Consider the following 27,012-nt stretch of genomic DNA (forward strand, 5'->3'; position numbering starts at 1 on the left):
CAATCCTTTCCTCAGCTTGAGCCCCCTCCCACAAGCTAATTCCCTCCCAAGCCCTTAACCCACACTCTTGAGCCCAAACCACTTCCCACAACCCAACCCTCTTCTCTGAGCCCACTCCTGCACTCCATCACCACTCCTAATGTAAGCACAAGGACTTTCACTAACTACAAAGCACAACAGTAATCCTTGTTGTTTGGTTATCTTGGATCAATATGGTCAACCTGCTCCTCCTCCAATTTAAACCACAGAAGTTCTTACAGAAGGAAAAAATGTGGGAATAGCTATTTAATATATGCCAATGTGAAAGGGTTCCAGGGGTTTAAATATGGATAGCCAGGGTGAGGTCATGCAATAATATTCATAAAGACAACAGCAATGGGGGCAGGCGTCTGGTTCTGGACAGTCAAAGGATACAGGGAACACTGGTAGCTCTCTTTCTTCTCCTCCCACTGCTCTACCTCAGGGGTGGGCAAAACGCATCTCGTGGGCCAGATTCAGCCTGCCAAATTTTTTTTCCTCCAGACAGCAATGACCTCTAGGATGGAGCCAGAAGAAAATGTCCCATGGTGCAGGCACCTGCAAGCACTGCCTCTACATCTCCCTTCTGTAAGAATGGTGCTGGAGATGGGAAGCAATGTGCAGAAACCTACTGTCCCCCTCCCCATGAGGCACACAGAGACAGACACACTTACCATCAGCAACTTTGAGCTGTGTGTGTGGTCACTATAGCATAACCATCACTGGGCAGATTTGAACCTGGGACCTCTAGAGCTCCATGTCAGAGTTTCTACAGCTTGAGCTATAAAGCCAGTTAGCTCTCCGATTAGGCTATAGAGTTCCTCTGTTCTTCTCTCTCGCGGTGGGACAGTGAACCACACTAAATGTGCAGGTTACAATATCATGGAGGAAGCTTACCTGCCCAAGTGCCCCACTGTTGCCACCAGCTGGGCACCACCTATGGTAAGTGCCTCCTGCCCACGGCTAGAGCCAACACCTTGCACCGCCTTCCACATCCCAACCACCTGCTGTATGCCAGAACTCCCTCCTGGACACAAACTGCTTCCTAGACCCTGCTCTAGCTGGAGGGATATACAGAAGGTAAAGCTCTGCAAATGACTAATTTTTTAGCTCTTTATCAGTTCCAAAAGGTCTGAAAAAAAATCTGTTTGGGTGCAACCAAAACAGTAATTTTTCAGAAATTGAAAAATATGTTTTGTTTTGTTTTTTTATTTCCTTCACTTTTATGAAAATTAAAAAAGGTCCAAATGAAATGTTAGATATATAAACTGGAGCAGAATGTGCTGCTTCTGCTGTCCTGCACCCCTGTGCTTCATAGCTTAGTGGTCAGGACACTCACCTGGGGTGTGGAAAATTCATGTTTGAATCTCCAATTCTGAAGCAGATACCTGCGCCTGTACCCATGCCCTGCTTCTCTCCCCGCCCCCCACTCTAGGCTTGTGCTCTAACCATCAGACTATAGCAGGGGCAGGCAAGATATGTCCTGTGGGCTGGATGTGGCTCATCAAGCCTTTGGATCCAGTCCATGGTTGGCCCTACCAAGACCCTCAGGCAGGTTCCCTTCCTGCCACAGACCCAGGCGGCTCAAAGTGGCTGGTTGCTCCATGTGCAATGTGTATTGTTAATCAGAGTAAGACAAACACCAACACAAAAGAGATCAAACTGTACATGAATAAACTGGGACTAAAGAGATTTCTAAAATTTAACTACCTAGTGTTTTTTTTAATATATATATATATATATATATATATATATATATACACACACACACACACATACACACACACACACTCTCTAATAATGAAGGCCTTGACTCTGCAAACATTTATACGTATGGTTTATTTAGGAAGCCATACTGAAGTCAAATGAGTTACCCAAATACATAAAAAGTTAAGCAATGCGTATGCCCTTTGCAAGAATTCAAGTCTATGAAGAAATGTTTTGGCAGCATTATATTTTTCTTGTGCAAGTCAAGTGTTTAACAGTCTATTAGAAAAATGTTTCATTTAAAAACACTCACCACTTTTCTTTTCCTCTCTTTATATTCTAGGTTCATTTCTTTATATTTTGCCATAGCAGTCTCTAATTTATTCTTAAAATCAATGGCACGTCTTAGACAGTCATCATTTATTCCTGCTCGGGTGAACAACTGCAAAGCAAGAGATATAGATTCTTATTATTTCCGCTACACACATCCCCAAGAAAGAAAAAAAAATCTTTGTTTTCTTCCATTCACAACATGCCATGCAATAAAGCAGTTTGCTACTATGTTAAGCAATCACTGGTTTCCCAATTCTCTCCTTTTACCTGCACTTTTCAAAAAAAAATGTATTTTTAAACTGTGGGAGTGAGCTCCACTAGTAACATCTAGAATCAGAGTAGGCAGAAGCAGTATAAGAGTGCCTCTGAATACACCTCACCAAAAAAACATTGCTATTCCATGCAAAGAACACTTGAGCATACACTACCAATTGTGCTGAATGAAGAAGTGATTGTCTAATGCCAACATAGCTCATAAAGACATCTTTATTTTAGTTTTAAACCTACCATATAGGCCATATTTAAAATGACATCTCCAAAAATGAAATGCTCAGTACACTGTGCTAGGTGGCTTATGCAATGTTGAATGCACTCAAATATAATTATGTAACAATGACAGGCAGTTCTTCAGATTTATATTTAGCCAATTACTACCACCTCTCATACCTTTACCAATTATTTTCTCGGTTTAATTTGCTTTTCATTTTTTTCAAACCTTACCCTCACCCCTCCCCTCACACACACTTCTATTACTTATTGTTTTTACCAGCTGGATACAGACAAAAGATTCAACACACAAGTCCAGATAAGCCTTTTAGTTTGCACCCCAATGCTGAGTTTGGCATAGCCATACCATCTTTAGGCTTTTATAACTTTTGGCATGATGGTCTTTCTGTGGTCCCCAAATTACATTGTTTCATAATGAGCATAAGCATTTTATAAAAGGTAAGTTGAAAGCAAGCAAGCAAGCAAGAAAAAAAAAAAAAAAAAAAAAAAAAAAAAAAAAAAGAGAAACCAGCTTTTTTTTTTTAAACTTTTAAAAAAGTCATCTCACCTGAATCCAAGATTTCACAGATGGCAAGAATTTATTACTGATGAGTTTGTGGGCATCTATGATATTGTTTATTATGGCAGTATTGTCTTCATTCTCACATACCTTCACATCTGTTGGAAATGGAGGAAAAAGACACAAGAATGAAATCTTTAGCATCTTCACTACAAACCTACAATAAATAAGTGGAAGTGGCAGAACATAAAGCTTTCTAACTTAGTTGTTCTCTTCAGAGATGAGTCACAATATTACTATGTTCACTGTTAATGCTAAAAGTACTCAATCCACAGACCAAAGAGAAAGAAGGGGAAATGCTTTAATTGTGCCACATAAGCCTGAAAAGGCCTGCTAAGCCAACATTGCTTAGGCACCATCATATGAATCAAGAAGAATTGTAATGCAGTAGATGACTATAGGTTCCAGTCAGGGATCTGGACCCTATGCATGTTCTGTACCTAGAACAATAATGAAAAGTTGTCCCTGCCCCAAACAACAACTCTAGGAGCCTAAAACGTAACTGCCCAATAAGCTTTCACAATTCCCAGAGATACAGGTTACACCTCCCAAAACTGGGACTCTCTCATCTGGCAACATACAGTAGGACCATGGTAGGATGTTTCTAAATAAGAGATCGCCATGCGTGGTGAGGCTGGTGGTAGCAGGGGGCCTCAGCAGCCCGGTAGCAATAGCAGGGCCTTAGTAGCAGGGCAGAAGAAGCATGACAACCCAGCTAGGAGTGGGGTAGCCTGCGTGGAGTTGGTGCTGTGCCAGCAATGGGAGCAGAGCCATGGCAGCCTAGCTGTCAGTAAGGCTGAGCCACGGAAGCCCTGAAGGGGAAGCCCATCTGGGTCCATGGCAATAGAACCAGAGCCGTGGCAAACCAGCAACCCCATTGGGGTTGCGTGCCAGCCAGCAGCGGGGCTGGTGTTGCCGCTAATGTGGCAACCTGCCTGGGACCAGTGCAGTCCAGAGGGGGCTACATGCTGCCCAGAATCATGACTGGTGCCGCAGCAGCCATGTCCCCCGTCCAGGAGTGGGGCTGAAGGAGCCAGCGGTAGGGATGGGCAACAGGCTGAGTGGGCCGGTGGACCTTGCCTGGTCTAGAAAATTCCTTCATCCGGGACCCCTGAGGTGCCGGGCCAGGGAGGTCCAACAGAAATGGCTAATTTTATATCCTACTGTCCATTTACATGTAAAACTGCAGTTAACTGTATGCACAGACTTTTTTAAAAATCAAACATTAAATGCACATGATATTTTTACATGTAAGTCAACCTCTTGAAATCTTAATCATTTTAAAATCCTTGCTACCAGGACTATTCACTATTTTTATAAAGTCTTTACGAATTGTTGAGAGTTTAACTGCCTTATTAAAAATGTTTCCCCACTATAACTCAAGCATATTATTATAGGATCATAACTGAGGTCACTCATTTTAAACTGAAAGCACTGAAACACCACTTTCCTCCCTCCCAATACAGTTATATACATACTGCAAATAGAATGAAAGCAATTCAGGACAGGAAACCTGTCTTATTCTAGGTGCCGCAGTATATTTACAATGCCATATATTAATCTTAACTAAAATGCTTGATTGGAAACCCTATACAGATGTTACTGATGCAGTCTGCATTAAAAAGATGGTCACTGAGTTGCTAAAAGTAGCAGGGAATTTCTAAAGGAGGCCGAAATATAAAATATTAAAGTTTTCAATTAATGTCTCCAAACATTCTCAAGCTGCTTGTGTGGAACAGTACTAGGTACCTGTGGAGATTTCAAGGTTGAGAGTATATTTATGAGAACCAAGCCCATGGCTCCTAACAAAGGTTTCATAGTCTTCATCGTAAGTGGCAGCAGCAGTTATTTCAGCTTCCGAACATTCCCTTCTGTCTATTTCCTTTTGCTCAAACAGTCTCAACTCTTCATTCTGGTCCCTGTTTCCATCAACTATTAGACATGGGGAAACAGTAGGAAGGTCCTTGCTGCAACAAGGCTGTTCATCATCCATGTGTACAAGCAACAATGGCTGGTGATCTGCCATGGACAAGGAAGAGGTAGGTTTGTCCCCAGTAGCTGTCCTCTCTGTGACAGATTCTAATGCTGCATCATTCACAGTGAAGTCAAATGGATCTGGCATCAGAAGCTGGAAACAATTCTCCATCTCAGTCAGAATGTTTTGGATTTCCTGGGACATTTCTGTCAGAAAACAATTACTTTAGAATATTGCTAGATGTGATACAAAACATCTACAGCTCTGAAGTAAAACAAACTCTCTTTCCTATGCTCCACTATGAGGAGGCAGTTCTGTGTGTGCAATGTAAGTACAGCTGCCCAAGGGACAATTCATTTAATCTGTAAATCAATAATATATTTTTATGCATACAGGTCTTCAAGTCTGCCTTCCTCCCTTCCAAATACCTCCCATATCAAATTGATATTACTCTCTGGTCTCAAGAGGTATAAAATAAAAACAACTCTCTTTTCTATCCCCTTCCCCACCCCCAATCTGAAAATCTCAGAGCACCTATCAAAAATGGCCTTTTAATTGTTCCATAAAATATCAAGAATAGCAGATGGATTGGCAAGGTTATTCTCAGCAATGTCACTGGATAAGAATCCTACAGTCCTGAAAGTTATGCTGTTATGGCTGGTTACTGATGCATCTATAAATAACAATGCAGACACATTTGAGCTAAAAATGACTTTAGGAAACTAAGAATCTATTTTGAATTCCACACCCATGCATTAATGTTCACAGCACACTGTTCACTACAAATAATTGTGTGGCTAACATTTGTAAGTGATGCTAACACTTAAGAACTGTCGGAGTAGAGGCTCCACACCATACATACATTCTCACCCCTTGTTCCTCAGATTTGTAGAAATTAGTTTTTTAAATAAAGGTTTTATAAAAAAAATAGCCCTCCAATATGCACAGATATTCAAGGAATTTTTACTGGACCTCCTACACCATGTACAGGATTTCTACAGTTGTATTTAGCAAGTCTTTTGGAACATGGATACTCTGTATCAAATGCCTGTTTAATGTCCTGATTCATCAGCATACTTAAATCACTTCAGAGGATAGTCATGTTTGTTTGTTTTTCCAGTTACAGACTAACAAAACAAAAATAACGAAGTCTTGCAACAATGTAGCAACTAACAAAAAAAATGTAGATGTTAACATGAGCTTTCGTCAGCATAATTCATGAAAGCTCATGACACCATCTACATTTTTTGTTAGTCTCTGAGGTGTTGCAAGACTATTCATTGTTTTTTAAGTTTTTTCATACTTAAATCATGTCTAACTGTAAACAAGAATACAGCCATTGACTTCAACAGGTCTTAAATTTACACATATGCCTACATACTTCATTGAATCTGGGCAAAGACACTTAATTAACTGCCTTTGTAAAACCTGCACTTTATCTGAGCACTTGATACTATACCACTTGCTCTTTTTAACCTTTATTATGCCTACATATGCACTACTGTCCTCATCTGCCTCTACAGCTCCTTACCACTTGGACAGCTGCTTTCTAGCAGGCTGTATTTCATATAGCACAATTCCTTAATATACTTTAAAGTTTTCAAAATATCTCACCTTCCATTTCTTTTTCAGCTCTTTTGGCTTTCTCTTTGTAAATGTTATCTAATCGTTTCTGCTTCTCCTCCTCTCTTCTTCTTTCAGACAGAGTTCTGGCATTTACATCTTGAAAATCCACCTGAGGAGGAGGAAATGAATGTAATGATTTTCTTCATCATAAGAAATATAGAAAAATTCCCAAGACTCTTATCTTTGATGAAATATCCTCTAATGCCAGTGATCACCAAGAATCTCCATAGTACTTCCTTTTACTGCCCCTTCTCCCAGAAATAACAACTATGGTAACTTTTTATTTATTAATGATTGTTGAGAATCAATGGCATTAGGAAGGGAAAATGAAATCATAGGAAGCAGAACCCTAAACATTCTCTCTTCTGTCTGAGGCCAAAGAGAGTAATCTATTTTGATGTACACTTTATAATTTTGGGAGACTCTCACTTACAATAATGGGGAGGGGGAGAAATCCACATATGGACTAGATAAATAATATACAAGAGTAGGTTGCTAGGTTGACCTATAAACTTGAACCTGTTTTATTCAGGAAACCCTGGGAAATAGGGTATGCCAAATGAAAGATTTTGCCAGGCCAAGGAGGGTGCTGCAGGATCCAGACATGAGGAGTACAGGGGCAGGGCACTTACCTGGCACCCTGCTCCTGGGGACATACGTCGCTCTGCACACCCCATCATTCCCATAGCTGCAGGAGAAGCATGTCACCTCAGCTCAGGGGTAGGGGGTGCAGCAGCAGCAGCACAGAGTCACTTCCTCATCCGTACCACAGGTGTTCCCAGATTAGGGACACCTGAATACAGAGGTTTAAGTGTATCACTCAAGAATTTCAGAGTAAAAGCCAAAACTACTACTTGCGCACACTTAATATTTTCCCCAAGAATTTTGCAAGCAAGCAAAATGATCAGTCAAGGAACCAAACATATCCTCTGTAACAGGCAATGAGTTAGATCACTGAATTTTGGGGTTTACATTAAATTTCCTGGATTTGGTAGATTGTTCTCAAAATCTTATTTTTTTATTTTACTCCTACCGTGCAGTACAGCACAGCATAGTACAGCACAGTAGGAGTGGCAATACCATACCATGCCATCCTTAGTTTGCACTGTTACTGGCAGCGACTCTGCCTTCAGAGCTAGACCCTGGCCAGCAGCCATCACTCTCCAGCTGCCCAGATCTCAGGTGGCACTACCACCAGCAGCAGTGCAGAAGTAAGGATAGCAGTATCGCAACCTCCCCACAATACAATACCCTTGCAACACTCCACCCTCACCCACAATTCCTTTTCCAATCAAGGTCAGAACCCTTAATTACAACACTGAAATTTCAGATGCATTACTGCATTTAAAAAAAATAAAGTTCTAAGCAGTATGGAAAGAACAGGGTTTTTTCCCCTTGCATCCTAAGTATCTAAAGTTCAACAAAGAAGTGTGCAAGAAAAACCTGTATTCAACATATTTGTCAAAAGAGAGAAAAAGAGCTCAACTCTGTTTCCAGCATATAACCTTTTATAATAGCTTACAGTGGAGAAGTCAACATCTTCCAGAAGTTTGCCTTATCTTTCTAAGCCAGATGCTAGAAGCCACCATGGAGAAGTAAACAAACTGGCAAAAATACCTTCTTATTCTGTTTTAAAAAATGATATCCTAGGGAGAGTTTTTTGTAGGCCTCCCCATATTTCTCATGCCACTTTTGTACAGATTTAATGGCTGCTTTTTTCAGTTTCTGTGCTACTTCTTTTGGTGGAGGAAGAGGCTGTGCACAGTCTGTTTCCATCGTGAGCTCCAAGAATTCTTGAAAATTTGAAATAATTAATGTTCTAAACTGATGTGACCGGGTGAAGAGCTCGTCCACGATTTGAAAAGCTGAAAAACGTATCTCTGCATGTTCTTGATTCAGCTGTGTCATCAGTAGATGATATACATGGCTAATATGTTCGTCTGAAGACCTTTTGAAAAGGAACAAACATCAACACAAGTGCAACCACCAGAAAGTGAATTTTTGTCGTTAGATTAAAAATACTGTTTAACAAAAAAGTGCACCCTGCCCTCAAAAAAAACCAAACAAACATAAAAAATCCCAACAAAACCTCAATGAGAGTCTTTTAATAAGTTTTGGAGGAAACCCACCATCACCCATTAGCCTACTAGTTTCCCTAAACTTTCAAGGCAACAACCAATTCCAAAGTGTTGCTTAAAATAAAAGAGATTCTGGAAGAGGCCCAACTAACATGACATTGTGATCTCCCCTAGCATTTTATCATTTTACACTATTACCTATGCCAGTATGTTCCTCAACTAAAGAATTTAACCAAGCTTCGTACTTGCAGATTTTCTTTAGCTCTTTCATTTTCTCTGGACTCAGTTGAGGCTCTCCTGAGGTGGTGAGGTCCTCGACCAACTGAGACAGCTTTTGGTCCATCTACAGAAACTCATAAAACAAAGATACAATAAATAAGATTACAATTTATTTGCCTGGCATTACAATTTTGACAAGGTATTTTATATATTTGTTTCCCAGGCCACCATACTTGGTATTTTGGTTTATTATCTGAACTAGTGCTTATATCTTCATCTTGATCTGACCAATTTTACAATAATATAGAGTCTGGGAGCACATGTACATGGCAAAAGCCAGTCACAAAGAACCTCTGCTACAGGTGTCATAATTTTATGCCTTGGCAAAAGATGAACAGGAAGTTGTGTTTTCAGAGAGCCAAAGTAAGCAAAAGAATAAGACTTTACCCATGTTGACAGGATCAGCTCAACAGCATTCCTTACACAATCAATGCCAATGTATGGGAGTTGGAGGCAGAGGGAGCACAGCACTATTCATAAGATGGAAGGGGAAAAGAGGCCTGGAGCAGGCAGGGGGATTTACAGTAAATTTCAAAGTAAGGATGTCCTGGTTAACCTGCTAAGCATCATCCTTACCACGTGATGCTTACCAGTTACAGGTTAAGGCCGGGTTGGAGCAGACATGGGGTAGAGGCACTACAGCTCGGCCGACATGGAGCAGCTCCCTATCCGCCTGCAGCACAGTGGGCCAAGCCTGAGCAACCTCTTGCCCATGTGGGTCCAGCCTGGCCAGAGCAGCCCACAGTACTGCAGGTTCAACTGGGCTAGAGCAGTGCCATGCCCACAGACCAAATGCTGAAGAGGCACTGGACCAGGCCTGGCCCTAGGGCAAAGCAAGCAAGGCAAATGCCTTGGGCCCCGTTCTTTCAGGGCCCTGCAGTGCTGAATATTCACCATCCACTGGGCGGGCCTGGGACCCCCGCAAACCCTTTGGCCAGGTCTCCCCTGGACAACTGGCCTGAATTAACCATCACCTGCAAGTCCATTGGGTTGGGGGGGGGGAGGCTTGGGCTAAGGGGTATCCCTCTCATCACTTCTCCAGAGTCCCAACAGCTTATATAGTGGCAACATCTAAAAAAAAAAAAAATCAGCCCTGATTTATAACACTCATTTGGGAACCAACTGGCCAGAAAAGAGGATGGACTCATTAGCAAAACAGAGGGTTTAAAAACAAGACACAGCCCTTCCCTCAACCCCCTTCCAGGACTCCCCTCTTAGCTTCTCCTAATGTCTCTCCCCCCGCTTTTCTGGCCATAGGCCCATCCCCTCAGCCTCTCCTACCCATAGCCCCCCATCCTCAGCCTCTCTTAACCCCCTCCTACCCATAGCCCCATCCCTTCAGCCTCTCCTACCCATAGCCCCCCATCCTCAGCCTCTCTTAACCCCCTACTACCCATAGCCCCATCCCCTCAGCCTCTCCTACCCATAGCCCCCCCTCCTCAGCCTCTCTTAACCCCCTCCTACCCATAGCCCCATCCCCTCAGCCTCTCCTACCCATAGCCCCCCCTCCTCAGCCTCTCTTAACCCCCTCCTACCCATAGCCCCTCCCCCTCAGCTTCTCCTAGCCCCCCCCCCACCATGGCCCCGCCTCCTCAGCCTCTCCTAACCCCCTCCTGGCCATAGCCCAGCCCCCTCAGCTTCTCCTATCCATAGCCACCGCCCCCCGCCGCCATGGCCCCGCCCCGGCCCCATCCCCTCAGCCTCTCCTACCCATAGCCCCCCCCTCAGCTTCTCCTAGCCCCCCCCCGCCTCCTCAGCCTCTCTTAACCCCCTCCTACCCATAGCCCCTCCCCCTCAGCCTCTCCTAGCCATAGCCCCCCACAGCCTCCACTAACCCGCTCTTAGCCATGGCCCCGCCTCCTCAGCTTCTCCTAACCATAGCCTGGCCCCCTCAGCCGCTCCTAACCCCTTCCTGGCCATTGCCCCTCCCTGTCAGCTTTCCCCAGGTCCCAGCACGACCCCCACCATAGCCCCGCCCTCTCCGTCGCCCCGGCCAGCGACGTGCCACACACCGGCGCTCCTGCTGACGCTCCGTCGTGCGGACCGGAAACGGGGCTGCCCTCCCCGCCGGGCCGGGCCTCCCTGTCTCAAAGCCAAACAGCTGCCTCTGCGGGGTGACGTTCCATAACCGTCATTCGGGTGCGCCGAGTCTCCGCGCGAGATGGGCGCGAAGAGAGCGGGGGGGCCTTAAAGAGACAGCGCCCGGCGCTACCTGGAGCCAGCGGGTGCAACCGCCCGTGGGGCAAGAGGCGCATGGGGTGTAAACAGCCGCCCGGGGACCCAGCGATGCTACCGCACGGGGCGGGGGAGGGGAGGCGAGTGACTTCAGAGGCGACAGGAGACGCCGCGTCGCCACATGAGGGACGTTAAACCGACGCGTAACTCGGACCCTCGAGCGGCCCGGCAGCTGAGCGTTTCCCGCGGCCAGACGTGAGCCCCGCTGCCCAACTCCTGCCTCTGCGGAAGGCGGCAGCAGCGGTTGGGGGGGGGGGGGGGAGCAGCTTGAAATTTGGCTTCCCGCCCCCCCCCCCCACACTTTGCTGCTTCTGATCCCAGAGGCAGCAAGGGGCCGTTATTAGGATTAACCAATAAATCCAGATTTATCAGTTAATTGTGTAAACAGCTGCACCTGTGGCCCCCCACTGTGTCCACCATAGCGCCCGCTGGGCCATTTATGTGCCCCCACGGCACAACCTGGGCCAGCCCCGCCCCCAGGTGCATGGGCCACCCCTGCCCCGGGGTCACAGCCCATGCCGGTGTTGGCCCCGGGTGCGAGGCAAATGGGCGGCCTCTGCCCCAGGTGCGTGGCACATACCGGTGCTGGCCTCCGCCCCTGGGCAGCCCCCAAAGGTTGGGGACCACTGAATTACACACTAACATCTCTACTTTCTAAGGGCACCAATGGTACACCTTTGGCTCACCCCTTCCCAGGCTCTACACCCCACCACTCACTGCGCGCACACACACCCCTCCATGGTCACTCACCCTCACTTGCTCATTTTCAGTGGATTGGGGCCAGTGATTGGGTGACAGCTTGAGTGGAGGCCAGAAATGGGAGGAAATAGTTGTGGATGGGGGCTCTAGATTAGGATTTAATGTATAGTTGAGTAAATACTTATCAGTTAATCCTGTCGACTACACATGTTCCCTCCCTCCTTGTATCTGTATCTATGGCAGCAAGAGGATGCAGGGGGGAAGAGTGGGAGCCAGTGGCCCTAAGGAGCTGGCTTCAAGCACACTCTCCACAAACAGCAGATCCACATGCAACACAACAGAACAGTAGGTAAGGGGGACAAGTGATAGAAATGTAGCCGTGTTAGTCTGGGGTAGTTGAAGCAAAATGCAGGACAATGTAGCACTTTAAAGACTAACAAGATGGTTTATTAGATGATGAGCTTTTGTGGGCCAGACCCACTTCCTCAGATCAAATAGTGGAAGAAAGTAAGGGGGACAAGTGAGAGCCAATATGCATGGGGAGCCAGGTGGCTTTCAAACCAGCTCCTTGTGAGTATCAGCTCCCATGAACCCGCCTGCCCCCCTTTGCTGCCTCCTACACAGGCAGCGAGGGGGGTAGGCAGGAGCCAGTGCTGAGGGAGCCAGTGTAAAAGCAGGCAGCTGGTCTCTGCAATGAGTTGTTTTTCAAACTGGCACCCTTGTAGACCAGCTTCCACCTGTCACTTCGTGCTGCTGATAAAGACAGCAGCGCAGAGTGGTAGGGGGCTCCCTGGGAGTGGGACTGAAGCACGCTGGCTGGCTGCCTTGCCCCTAGGGGCTATTGAATAGTGTGTAAATGATAAGAATTCTTGTGGTTACACAGCTATTGTTACCAGATAACTAACATCCTTATTGAAAACTAGGCATCTGACAACCTAACCTAATCAGAGCAGGCTGGGTATCAAAGTACTTACAAGAGAATATTTCATAGGCCTTGCTGCAATTTGGGGCCCTGTGAAAATTTCTGCAGAGGCCAAATTCCTTCAAAGGGGAAATTCTGCCATACTCAGATTTCAACTGGGATCAGGCAGGAAGAGTTTTTTGCACAAAATGTCAAGGTCTTTGGAGTTACAGAAGTGAAAATCATTAATTGTTTTGTTGTCTGATACTCTTCTATACTATGGGACTCCAGCACCAGCTATTCCTGTTCCATATTCCATTCAGTTCAATAGATCTTGAAGTCACTCTGCATTAATTTACAATCTGCTGCCTACAATCTGGCACATTATCTTCTAATTGTGATGTTCATTGCTGTGATTCATCTAGCTTTACCGTTAATGTAATTTAGAAGACAACCATTCTATCAACAATTAAATACTGAATCTGGCAACCTAGCATAGTAATTTTTATGTTAAACCTTTGCAGAGTGTTAGACATACAGCAGTGTAAACTAGTCTGTCTCTGATGCAAGCGTCCTCCCGCCCCGCCAAGGAAACTAATGCAGAAGAGTTGAAGCAAGGCATGAGAAAAACAAATTCTGTGAGTTCTGTACCCTTCCCAACTCCATCTCACTTTTGCATTATAAGGTGATTTTTCTTGCGCAGACTCTGCAATGAAAAGAAATGGCCTGTAGGCCTGCTGCATGTCCAGTCTAAGGATATTAAGAGGCAGATAATCCACTAATCGTATAGTCAATAAAAAAAAAATTTTAACTACGCGATTAGTTGATAAGGGAAGGCTTCTTCAGTCCCAGCTTGCACCAGGTCCAGGAGCTACCCCCTCTGCGGCTCTGCAGTTTAAATGTAGTAAGAGCCAGGTGCACAGGCAGCCCAGCTCCTACTACATTTAAACTACAGTGGTGCAGTGGGGTAGATCCCAGACTCGGTGCAAGCCGGGATTGAGGTGGATTGCTCAAGTCCTGACTTGCACTGGGTCCATCAGCCCCTAGAGGGCCCAGCAGAGAGCTGCCTTGCCCCATCACAGTCACCCTCCGCTGGACCCTCTCCAATGTGTCCACGTCTTTTCTATAGTGGGGGGCCCAGAACTGGACACACTGTTCCAGGTGTGGCCTCACAGAGCTGAATAAAGGGGAATAATCACTTCTCTAGATCTGCTGGCAATGCTCCTCCTAATGCACCCTAATATGCCATTAGCCTTCTTGGCTACAAGGGCACACTGTTGACTCATATCCAGCTTCTCATCCACTGTAATCCCCAGGTCCTTTTCTGCAGAACTGCTACTTAACCATTCAGTTCTCCGAAACGCGCCAAGCCCACTGGGGGTTCCCTGCCCTGGGTTGTTTCCTACCCCAGCCCCCTGGCTGACTGAGACCCCACCTGCAGGCACAGTGCTGGCGGTGGCCATGACATTGGCAAGCCCAACGTCTCGGGCAGCGGCACCGGGGTTGTCCACCACGGCTGGACAGGCTGCCCTCCATGGTTGGCATGGGCGCACTTGGCCCGGGGACTGTAGTAGTGGAGGTGGCAGGCCCGGCGGCTCCTGCTCCAGCAGCTGGTCTAGTGGCTCTTGCTCCGGTGGCTGGTCCGGCTGTTGCTCTGCAGGTTGGGCAGGAGTTCCTCCCTCCCCGGAGGCCAGCCCCAACTGAGCTGTCTCCCCGGCTTTTATACTTGACCCACAGCTGGAGCATGCCTAGCACTGCTGCGGGGACGGGGCCTGCACAGGCCAGCTGGCTCCCCCCTTGGCCAGTGTGGGGCTGGACCACCGCATCACACCCTGTTATGAAAGAACTGGACTTGATCTAATTCACAGTTGTCTTCAGCACTTAGTCCCCATAAGTGGAAATGAGGACACCAACGTATTGGGAAAATCTGCCCTTGCTTAGGGAGACAAAAAGAACTACACAGTTGCAGTGTATTATTAGATTCATGAGAAGAAGGAGGGATGTGAATAGCTGACTTTGATTCTGGGTGCCTGTGTTTATACATTTCTTACTAGAAGCTGATTTGCTGATAGGTAGAAATGACAAGATTGTATGCTGTGGCTAGGGTTTCCCAGCCACTTAAACATTATTACAAGTGCTTTGTTTTGCATTGAATACAAAAGAGTTTAGTTAGAGACTGCTTTGGGGATGCTTGGGAGAAACATTTAAGAGATTTTTACTATCTAGGGAACTGGCACCAAACTTCCTGATGAGTAGGAGGGAGGCTGCACACCAGTACTCTGCTCCTTGAATCACCTGACACCACCTCAGACTTTTGAGTAACTATATTTGGAGTGCTGCTAGTTTTAATGCGTGCTTTGTAGTCAACAGAACAAGGATTTTTGAGTGGAAGCACTCTTGTGTATACCAATCAATCATCAAATGGAGGTGCTGTGTGCCTGTGTTCCCTCTAAGCTGCTTGGCAGCACAGCTTCACAGGTTATTAATCAGCCCTGCCCAGTCAGTCAGCTCTGTGCATGAAGCCCTGAGCCTCTGATTGGGGAAGGCGGATTAATCTCCTGTGAAGCTGTGCTGCCATGCATCTTAGAGGGAACACCGCTATGTCCCATTGAGTTAATTCCTGATTCTGCCTGGAAAAATAGAGATTACTTACCAGAGCTGTGGGTTCAGATAGCCTGGGGACATACCTTGTTAAGAATGGCCATACTGGGTCACACCGAAAGTCCAGCTCGCCCAGTCTTCCCACAGTGGCTAATGCAAGAGGTCCCAGAGGGAGTAAACAGAACAGGTAATCATCAAGTTATCCCTCTCCTGTCATCCATTTCCAGCCTCTGACAAACAGAGGCTAGGGACACCATTCCTACGTAACCTGACTCATACCCATTGATGGACCTAACCTCCATGAATTTATCTAGCTCTTTTCTGAACCCAGTTAAAGTCCTGGTTTTCACAGTATACTGTGGCAAAGAGTTCCACAGGTTGACTGTGTTGTGTGAAGAAAAATTTCCTTTTGTTTGTTTGAAACCTGATACCCATTAATTTCATTTGGTGAACTCTAGTTCTTATATTGTGGGAATAAGTAAATAACTTTTCCTTATTCACTTTTTCCATACCAGTCATGATTTTATAGACCTCTATCATGTCCTCCCTTAGTCTCCTCTTTTCTAAGATGAAAAGTTTCAGTTCTTTTTAATCTCTCTTCATATGGGATCTGCTCATCATTTTTTGTTGCCCTTTTCTGAACCATTTCCAATGCCAATATACCTTTTCTGAGATGCGACCACATTTTACACCGTATCAAGATGTGGGCATACCATAGATTTATATGGACACAATAAAGATATTCAGTCTTATTCTCTATCCCTTTTTTTAATGATTCCTAACATTGTTTGCTTTTTTGACTTCTGCTGCACATTGACTGGATGTTTTCAGAGAACTGTCCACAATGACTCCAAGATCTCTCTCTCTCTTGAGTAGTTATAGCTAAATTAGTAGTTATAGCTAAATTTTTCAAAATAACATGCTATTTTGAGCCATCCCTTATCCCTCGTGCAACGAGGTTTACTGGAATGATGAAATAGTGCACGTGTTATTTCGAAAAATATTTTGAAATAATGAGCAGCTTGTGTAGATGCGGGGTAGCAGTGCAGTTGTGCAGTATAGACATACCCTTAGTGATTCTTTAAGAGCTTAATGGCTCAGTATTCAACCCAACAACCGGTAAATGGTTTTATTTTTCCTGTAAGCCCAAACTAAGTTTGGCCCCGGAAAGACATGTGACCATGTCAACTGGTATTAGAATCCATCTTGAAGCTGGTACTTTTTCATGGTGATGGGAAGACTGAACACAGGGTTCTCACCCTGGGGGAAAGTCTATTTAAGAAATGGAAAGCAATCAGGTCGTTCTCTTCAGCTAGCTTGAGAAATTGACTCCCCTCTCTAAGAGTCTACAAATGAAACCTGGAAAAAAAGACCTGCAGTGAAAGGGTGAAGGCAAAACTGCTGGGCCCAGCTCAGAAAAAGATCAACTCTAGCATGAAATAAGAACAACTGTTTAGGATAAGAATTTGCATGTAACAAGTTTTTTAGTGGATTGTAATTTGCTGGTGCGGTTTATTTATTTTGGCTTAACTTATTTTGATTTGTTTTCACTTGCAATCACTTAAATCCTACTTTTTATACATAATAAAAACACTTTTGTTTATTATCGAGCCAAGTGTAAGTAATTGTTACCTGGGGAAAGCAACCACTGTGCATCTCTCTCTTTCATTGAGAAAGAGGGTAAACCTCTTTATGAGCTTTCTCTGTGTAAAACTTTTACACAGGGTAAGACAGATTTAAGGGTTTGATCCTTTTGGGGGGTTGGTTTCCTGGGTGTTGTCAAAGGCCTTATAGCTGAGTCCTACCAGAGCTGATCTGATTCAGTGTTTGTATTGCTGTGCTGGGGGGTGGTTACCCCAACTCTGGGCCTTGGCCTAGCAGGACAGGGTGGTGGGGAACCCCAGAGGACAGGAAAGTGGGCATCAGTGGCTTCAGCATACCTGGTGACAATCCCAAGGGGACCTCCGTGATCCAACCCATCACACAGACATAATCACCTTTGTCTTGTGATTAAGGCATATGTTATAAGCACATTTGCTGTGACAGCATTGTTATGATTTAAATTTAACTTTCCCACTTCTACTTTTGCAATATTACCATTTTCTGCCTCTTTTCTCAGCACAGGCAGGGTCTCTGTTGCCTGTAGGAGGAGGGGTAGAGGGAGGGCCATCAGAGGGGCAGGAGGGGACACGAAGGGCACCTTATTTCACAATTACAATTTTGGCAGGGGTATGTGGGATGCACCTCCTGAGTGCTACCTCAAGTCACCTATGCGCACAGGATTATACTGTGGGTACATGCCAACAACTGCAAAATATAGTGGGGCCATTTGTAAGAGAGAGGTTGAGAGGAGGTGCAGAGGATCTTAGGATGAGGAGAGAGAAAAAACGACTTTAAAGAAAAAAGGAAGGAAGGAGGGAGCTTGAAGAAGGTGCAAATGAGGGTAAGAGGTCTTGGTGTGGTAACTAGGACTGGTAACTACATTCAAAAGAAACAGTATGTTTAAATCTCAAAATAGCAACAATATAAAAATGGACTTTTAGACTTATTCCTCTTGTTCACAAAGATAAGTGTGGTGAGATAATGGTGGTTTGTTTAGAAATGGAACCTGATTAACAGTCCAGTTCTACCTAACAGATTTCTCCCCCTAGGTTCCCACATGACATTTTACAAAGCTAAGCCAAATGTTGATAAAAGAAAAGAGATGGTGCATGCTTACTAAATTGACACTACTTGGAGAAAGTAATAAAAGCGATGATATATTTTGGTGAACATGGCGGTGAGCAAGATCTCACCTTTCCTCTTGCCTGATTTTAGCTGACCACATGCACTCAAAATGGCTCCCTTGAATACTTTTTGGAGCAGGGCTACTGTGTATTTACATTTCAATTGATCTTCAGTTGAGCTCTTGGAATATCTGATAAGCAGCAAAACAAAGAGGAGAGGTATGCACACAGAAAAGCTTCACTTGCATTCTCTGATCAATATAATGTCAGCCGTGCAATCAGACTGTGTGTAAACTTCAAAATTCTAAAAGTTTAATGCTACAACTCATGTTGATAGTCTTGATGACAAAGGGTTGTAAATCGATAGAATAAGTAGCCCTGTGCCTTGAAGATTAACAGCAATTAAAAAAAAAAAAGTGTTGAAAAACTTGTCAGTTTGCACTGCTTGTAATGGCTCTGTGTAATAGACTTCACCAAAATTTTAAATATAAAGTGAACATTTTCTTCTATCACTGAACAAGGAACTTTATTTGAATAAAGAAAATGGTATTATCTGTGGTTCACAGCTGAGTTCATGTCTGGCCTAGGCCCTTATGAAGTTATACCAGACTTCCTACTATAGATTCCATGAACCTATACACAGTCTGTGTTATTTAGTTTATTAGACACTTATAAAACACGTACATGTGTCAGCTGGCAAGGATTGTGCTGCTGCACAGTCATCTTTGATGAAGGAAGCTGCACTGCAACAGATCTTGAAAGGATCATTTCAAACTTTTATGTGGTATTAACATTTATAAGAGGATCAATAAAGACAAAAATTCAAGTAGGAGACAGTTCCACTCTTTGATTAGATGACTCATTGTCTAAGCAATTTTCTCAGCTTAAAAAAAGCATGTTATAACATGCTAGACAGAGGTAAATCCTGTTGAACTTTTTTTTTAAAAATCACTTTATTCCAGCTTAATTATATGAAATTAAAAAGGAGGGCTTTCTTGCCTGCCAAAATGGAAATAGAGCAAAGCACAGGAAAACTTTCCTGTAGATGATCTAGAGTTGCAGTAACTTGGTTTCAGAGGTTAAAGATACAAGTTGGACCTATTCTGAAACAAGATAAATACTGGTATTAAGTTGTCACTAAGCTTGTGCCAGCTGTGTTGCAAACTAAATACTGACCTTCGGGATGGGATGAATAGATACTTAACCATAGGTTTGATTCTAGCAAAAGAATGACAGTTATTTGAAAGCTCAAAGCTACCCCATAAGGAGTAAGTGCTACATTTAAACAGATGTTCTCCAACAGAAAAATAATATATTCATTAGCCCATCAATATATTTGGCAACCTGTTCTGATTTCTGTGAAATGCATGGGCTGAGAATCATGCACTCTCTCACAGCGGTTTATACTTTTACAAATGTGAAGATGAAGGAATCTAGGTCTTCACACTGTAAATTAATAAGTAAATACCTGTAAACTGGTTGGAATAGTAACCGCTGTAATGTACATTACAGTACAATGTAGGAAATAGTTTTAAATCATAATTATAGATTGTTTCCAAAACATAAAGCTAACATCAATACACTTAAACTAGACAGACAAGGGAAAGTTCTCACTCCTTTCCCAGAAAGGACAACAAAAGCCTAACCAGAGAGGCAACTAAATAAGACAGACACACGACTATACTGTCTCTGGTGGAGGCAATGCATGCACACACAAGTTAGTTACGTGCAAATGTGACAAAAGGCAGTTAATGTTAACAATTTCTTTTTTCTAGCTGCAGCATCTCAAGCAAGACACACTTTTTGGGTGAGTCAGAAACAAAGCGGTTTAAAATGTCCTAAACTTCTAAAAGGAGAGGTAGCCCACTGCAGAGCATGGCAGAAAGGAAAGAGAGAGAATCTCCTACTTTTGGGAGGGAGAGCAGTAGCAAGAGATCCAGTCCAAATGCTGATGAAGAACCTTCAATGCAATCATAGAGAACTATAAAAGCCACTTTCACACAAATGTGGGGACACTTGCTTTTTTTGTAAAAATATGCTTCTGCGAGTTCTACAAATGTATTAATATGAACAATTATCAGGCTGTAAAACACTGATTAACATTAGACTTCTTAATTACTTACAGTTGGTAACTAAGCCTTCCTATTCTAGGAGAGCAAAACACTACTATTTAATGTGACTATGAATTCCCGAGCCATAACTATCTAGATGCTATGCTACTGAGCATGCCTAAGATACCTGAAAGACATTGATTTTTACTCTTTTCCCAAGAACTTGTAAGATAGCCAACCTTACTGTTTTAGTGCCTCAGGTTAAAATAAAGAGTTTTAAAAATAAACATGCAGCCAGTAGGGAAAAAGAGGGTGGAAGGAGAATGGGCAACTTAGTAAAGCTTTTTACACAATGTCATTTGCTGTTCTGAAATTGGACACTGGGGATACAACCCAAATGTAGAGTGAAGTCTTGTCCCTGGCAGATCAAATACGGAGGAGGTGTTAATGGGTCACTTCACCTTGAATGATCCCTTGAAATGTGTAACTACAGAACTTATGTTCACAATCTGTTCCACCTTGTATTTAGGTGTGATATTCTGAGTACATTTCCCCAGGCCTGAAAAAGAACTCTAAGTCTGATGTCTTGTCTTTCTCACCAAGCTGGTCCAATATAAGATATCTTATCCACTTTATAGGTATCTCTGACAGACAAGGGAGCTCTGTTTTATACTCTACGGCAGAAAGCCAAGTTCCTGGTTTAAGATGATGTACTTACTAAGACAAGAACAGATGTCAAGAAACACAGGGATGAAGACATTAGGGGGCTTTCCCGACACTCTCTCCCCTGGTTTTTGTCACACCGACAGAAAGCAAAAGACCAGAAGCCCATCTTAGTGGCAGATTATTAACTGAAGGCATCAAGTTTTGAGAAGAAGAGGGAGAATCTTTTCACATCATCCTCTGCCCCAGGAAAAGAGTACACAGAGAGAGATGAGAAAAGACTACAACTAAAGGATGGGTGGACTAGATCTTCTGCTATCATCTTTGTTTCCATAGTGATCCATCATAGTTGTGAAAAGACAGAACTGGGACTTCAGATCATTAATTCTTGACACTTCTTCAGACTGATCAAGCTTCTTAAGAAATTGTGATTTTTGTTATAACAGACAGAAATTCTTCCACAAACAAAGGCAAGATGAAATTACACCTGTCCCTTTCCTGACATAAGCGGGACATCTCATCAAACTTCATTATTAAGAGAATACATGTTAAAGGTCGAAGACATCTGCTAAACTTAACTAATTCTGAAGTTCCCACTTCCTGAAATAATTCTGAAAATAATTCTTAAAGGAATACTGGTGTTAAAGAAAATAATACTAATAGTAACTGTTTGCTAGCGCATGTTCAAGATACGTTTAAAAGGGATACTATATACAGTAGTGTGAAAGGATAAAAATAATACCATTATTTCTCCTGAATAATGCACCACTATTCATATATAAGACTTCACAATATTTCAGGAATTAACCCTCAACATCTTTAAGCAGGTGTTATGCCCATATTACATTTAGGCCTAGAGTGAGGTTAAATGACTTACAGAGCGTCATCCTAGGAGCAAGTGGCAGAGTAGGGAGTGGAATTTAGGTGTTCTGATTCCTAGTCCCTAGCTACTTTTCCTCTCATGTTCTTTTACCTCCAAATTGAGAGTAGCAATCCTCCTCCTGCAACCAGCATAATATCAATTTAAAATTCATTTTTGGATAAAAGCAGTAAATGACCTTTTTCCTCTGCAAAGGAGTAAAGCATCAATACTATTTTCCAGTATGCAGTTCTTTACACTAATAATTAAGCATCTAGGCATTCAGAAGTTCTTGGGGACTACGGTCTAGAAGACTACCTCAAGGTAATAGAGCCTAAAGGATAAATATTTCTAAGGTTTTCTATTCCCAAGAGTAGGATCAACTTTTCTGGAAGAAAAAAAAATGAAGATATCAAAAGACAAACTACCTCTTTTTCACCACCTAATTTCTTTCATCAGTAAAAAGATTATATATACACATTTTAAAGCAAATATCTGAGAAGAGATTTCTAGCAGAATATCCTTTGTGATGAAAGAGTGTTCTGGGAACATGCACAAGTCTGACTGGGAATGACTGTGTAATAGCATCTGACAAGATGCCAAATATTCAACACCCTGAGATGCTATAATTTGAATATTTGGAAGGACAACCTTCTATGCTCAACAGACAACAGCAGAGCTTTCAGATTAGTGGAAAAGAAGAGAAAGGAAATATATGCAGATAGTATAGGAACTTCATGGTTGTTACTGAAGGATGATCTAGAGAATGATTAAAAAAAACACAAAACAAAACCTGCTCACACCTTAAGTTACAGAAAAGGTTCTCTCCTTGGGTATGCCACCAATTCTTACATCATCTTAGGTAAGTCTGATTCCCTGGGGCCAGAGATATATTTATTTGTCCAGATAGTTACTTACCTCACAAGGGTTTGAGGAAGATAAAATCAGAGGGAAGGCAGTATACTCTATAAGGATAATGTATACTCTGCAGAGCCTCAACTTCCCTTCCTCCAGAAAAAGTATTCATAATTAGTTATAGGCACAAATAACTCTCCAAGGAAAGACACATTGCATTTTTACATATCACTTTTAATACTATATATTTTCTATAAATCTGCACCTTTAGGATTCATTGACTAAGGCTGAATAAAACCTAGTGCATGCCCAGAATCTTACTAAGGTGACATACTTAAGTATATTTTTCACAGCAATCCTTTGCTATGTAATGTTTCAAATTGGATTCTGTAAGTTGTGCTTCATGCTATTAACCAGCAGATGGCGCTCTAGGAAAACCAGTGGCATGTCTAGTGAGACTAGTGATAGAAATGTAGTCTTGTTAGTCTGGTCTAGCTGAAACAAAAAACAGGACTATGTAGCACTTTAAAGACTAACAAGATGGTTTATTAGGTGATGAGCTTTCGTGGGCCAGACCCACTTCCTCAGATCAAATAGTGGAAGAAAATTGTCACAACCATATATACCAAAGGATATAATTTAAAAAATGAAATTTGATTTGTCCTTTTCATATGTGTTCATTTTTTTAATTGTATCCTTTGGTATATATGGTTGTGACAATTTTCTTCCACTGTTTTATCTGAGAAAGTTGGTCTGGCCCACGAAAGCTCATCACCTAATAAACCATCTTGTTAGTCTTTAAAGTGCTACATAGTCCTGTTTTTTGTTTTAGTAAGAGACTGTTTCTTTTACAAAGAATTGTCATTGGTGTTGTATTTTCTCCATTCAATAGATTCCCATATTTCCCTTTCCAATTAATGTGACCTACATTCACCCTTAGAGGATAGCCCTAAGCAGTTAAGAAAAATGGCATTAGAAAATTAATTCCCCTTTCCTCCGTTAGGAGGCTGAAGGGCACTTTATTTAGCATTTCCAGATGCAAAATGTTTCAGTCACCAGATTACCAAATTGACGTAGGATAAGCAAAACATTTCTAGACACAGCAACCACTCTACTAAACCCAATTCTGCCATGTAAGCTTTGGTGTACCAGTTCCCTTTTGGTGGCCAGTGCACATAAATAGGACACTTTACCAAGAACAGGATAATTTTTCTCAGAGCTGATCATATTTTTTTCCAGTTATTATGAAAACTGTGTCAGACATATTGACTGTCATGGCCAGAAAAGTTACTCATTTCTTGTAACTTTTGTTCTTTTAGATGTGTGCAAGTGTCCGTTACACTTGGGACGTGCATGTCTTGTGCACCCGTTTTGGAAAGTTTTCCTTTGTGGTACCCATAGGGTTAGCCACACCTCTAACCTGATGCTCCAAGACAAGGGTATAAAGCACAAAACCCACCCATCTAGCCTTCAGTTCCTTTGTACTAGAATCTTAAGGTGATAGACTCCAATGCAATGGGAAAGGAGGGTGGGTCATGTAATGCCATATGCAACTCATCTTAAAGAACAATTATGACAAGCAAATAATTGATTGTTCTTCTTAAAGTGATGGTATACATCCATTAAACCAGGTGAGTCCCAAAATGTCTTCCATGGAGTAGATGTAAGAGTCTCTTTGGAAGAGGGACTGAGTGACCATTTTCGCTGCATTTGCATTTTTCCCTCACCTGATAATAATTGTGCAATGTCTAACAAATGTGAGGACTGAAGATTATATTGCTGCTCTTCAACAGTTTACAATACTGTTGTTTTCCATAAACACCATACAGACTGAGTGTGCTGTGGCTGAATATGCAGGAAGCTTCCGTGGGATAATGATACCCTAGTAGCACATGACAATTCAGCTGATGATCCATTTGGAAAGCCATTATGCTGGGACAGGAGATCTTATTTGTTATGTCTAAGAGTCAAATAGGTGGGAAGAAACCCCAAAGATCTTTGTTCCATCCAGGAAAAAGCCAGGAGTTGGCAAAATCCTAAGTGTGCAGCTTACTGGAGTGGCTAACCTCTGTGTTGAGGAGTATTGTATTGAGGAAGTTAAAACCATTCTCTTCTTATGCTTTGGAGTCCAAGAGCACTTATGCTCCTCTGAGCTTATGCTTCTTTGAGGATTTCCCCAGTGAGGGGAGATATTTCCGCTTCTGTCTACAGGTAAGCTTGGGGGAGAACTCCCAGAAGGAATAGTTGAGGAGTTCCTTCAACCCAGTTCTGATGCAAGGGAGAGGACTGCCTCTAAAGGATGCGTCTGAAATGCTTTTCTCTTTCCTTGTTTGTTCTAGACTTGAAGCCCTGGAAGATCAGAGACTTTTCCCTGATGCGACCCTCAACCAAGCACTTGTACAGCAAGAATGAGGCTCCCTCCTGGTTGTGACACTAGGAGCAGGATTTGAAATCAGGGAACCTTGTTATAGATTCAACCAGTACCAGGAAGAGCCCAGAGTCTACCTTTGACAAGAAAGAGAAAGGAGTCCAAGTGACCAATACTAGTACCCCTCACTACAACAAAGTTAATGACTATCTATAAAGGCATTTTCACAAGAGGAATGATCTCAAACACAACATACTTTGACTACTGGCAATGGATGATAAGGAGGAGCTGAAGAAGGGTATGATGGCTCCACCTTTTATAGCCTCAGTTTGGAGCATGAAGGTCACCAGGGTGAAGGCATGACTATCCCTATGAGCATCGCCAGGGAAAACTCTGTGGTAGCAGTGCACTACATGGACATACGCACAGAATAATTGTGTTATGCATAGAGGAACAATACTCTGAGGACTCAGTGATTACAGGTGAATAATGTGGTATCTTAATGGTTCCTACTCCTTGAAGTAAATCAGGAAGATCTCTTTGAACACCCCTTTGCTTTTTCACATTCACCAGTTGTGGGAATAGAGATTACACAACCGGAGCTAGATCTCTGCCAACAGATAATACAGGGTGAGATATAGAGGGATTACTGAGAATTAGTCACTCGGATGAAAGCCAGGACATTGAGGCAAGCATCTGAGGTCAGAATTCCCATTGGGCTTATGGAGAAATTATATATTTTTCTGTGACACTACTTGTCATTAAAGCCATCATCATCTTTAACATTCTTTTGAAATGAAATGTTGTACTTGATACTAGTCTTCCTCATCCCAGGCCCATGACTAACTTTGTTGCTGCTATGTGTGTTTGTTTATCCTGAATCCAAGATACTCCAGGAATCACAATATTGTGTATGCTTCAGTTTCCTCACTATTCAGAAACCTGATAACAATTATCTAGGAAGAGAAGTGAATTTCCTTCTTCACTTAGGCCAATGTTATTGCTCCCTTGATCCTGGAGAAGGAAGATGTAAGATCAAATGGTAATGATTTAAGTTTGGAAAAGAAAAAGGCTTCCATGAATAGTAAAATGTGTGTTTTGAAGACAAGTTTCCTATAGGAAAAGAAAAATTAGCCTCTCCATTACTGTTGGTCTTTGAGATTTGTTGCATATGTCTATTGCAATGTAGTTGTATTTTCACCCTTAGCACAGCCACTGGAAATTTCCCTCTCACTGGTATGTTAGGTTGGTTCTGGTACCTCTCTGGAGTTGCTTGCTCATAACATTGGTATAAAGGATCCTACTGACCTGCAGGCTCCCTCTCCCCCCATTTCTTCTTGCCAGCTAATGCCAACAGAGGGTTGGAGGGAGAGTCTTTGAATGGACACGTGCAACACATCTTGAACAACAGTTATGAAAAGGTTATTGTGACAGATGGCCAGAAAGGGTTAAGCAAATTGCAGGCTCATTGATCCAACTTCAACCTTTAGGGACATATTGGTAGATATTGTTTGTGTTTATATCTCTGTATAACTGTGAGAGGTTAACAATGTAATCAACCAGTCCATATCTATGCTGTATTCTCTTAAATCAGAGATCAAAAATAAATCTTATCAGTTAAATGGACTGTAAATATAGTGATATCACTATTCCTCTCTCTTTGAGGTGTATAGCAAATCACCTGTGAATTGTGGAAAACAGGCAATTGCCTTAAGGAAATCCATGTATCTAATTACCAGTGATGCTTAGGAAATAAGCCTATTGTTTGCCTAAGGCACGGGTCAACAACCTTTCAGAGGGGGAGTACTGAGATTTGACTTATTTATTTCTACCTACCGGTCCAAGTGCTGATGATACTTTTTAAAGTCAACAATAGATCTACTTACAGCAGCTTCATTAATAAATAAATTAGGATGCAGATCTTACCTTTTAGTCCAGAGCTCAGCCACCTTTCAGAAGTAGTGTACCACGA

General features: G+C 42.8%; 1 protein-coding gene and 1 long non-coding RNA gene across 9 annotated transcripts in view; one reads left to right on the top strand and one right to left on the bottom strand.

Moving 5' to 3' along the window:
* Nucleotides 1–11,232, bottom strand: part of UVSSA (UV stimulated scaffold protein A) — a 91,052-nt gene extending 79,820 nt beyond the window's left edge. Inside the window, exons 1-8 of one of the 7 annotated variants that reach the window (XM_075930914.1) lie at nucleotides 11,095–11,232; nucleotides 10,057–10,153; nucleotides 9,049–9,146; nucleotides 8,343–8,673; nucleotides 6,714–6,834; nucleotides 4,874–5,305; nucleotides 3,113–3,222; nucleotides 2,039–2,167 (exon numbers count right to left, since the gene is read on the bottom strand). In XM_075930914.1, the coding sequence (XP_075787029.1) occupies nucleotides 2,039–2,167; nucleotides 3,113–3,222; nucleotides 4,874–5,305; nucleotides 6,714–6,834; nucleotides 8,343–8,673; nucleotides 9,049–9,146; nucleotides 10,057–10,113 (1,278 nt within the window). In that variant the 5' untranslated portion in view covers nucleotides 10,114–10,153; nucleotides 11,095–11,232. Of the gene's footprint in view, nucleotides 1–2,038; nucleotides 2,168–3,112; nucleotides 3,223–4,873; nucleotides 5,306–6,713; nucleotides 6,835–8,342; nucleotides 8,674–9,001; nucleotides 9,156–10,056; nucleotides 10,154–10,917; nucleotides 11,022–11,094 lie in introns of those variants that run through there. The other 6 variants (XM_075930918.1, XM_075930916.1, XM_075930913.1 and 3 more) reach the window with 6 other exon arrangements.
* Nucleotides 11,233–11,375: 143 nt separating this feature from the next.
* Nucleotides 11,376–26,666, top strand: LOC112545750 (uncharacterized). Of its 2 annotated transcripts, XR_012904424.1 has the most exons (3): nucleotides 11,376–13,555; nucleotides 20,020–20,051; nucleotides 25,012–26,666. It is a non-coding gene; the product is annotated as an uncharacterized LOC112545750 (long non-coding RNA). The 2 variants fall into 2 exon arrangements; XR_012904423.1 differs by lacking the exon at nucleotides 20,020–20,051.
* The last annotated feature ends 346 nt before the right edge of the window (nucleotides 26,667–27,012 follow it).

Source organism: Pelodiscus sinensis, chromosome 5, assembly GCF_049634645.1.
Source record: "Pelodiscus sinensis isolate JC-2024 chromosome 5, ASM4963464v1, whole genome shotgun sequence".
In the NCBI taxonomy this organism is placed as follows: domain Eukaryota; kingdom Metazoa; phylum Chordata; order Testudines; family Trionychidae; genus Pelodiscus; species Pelodiscus sinensis.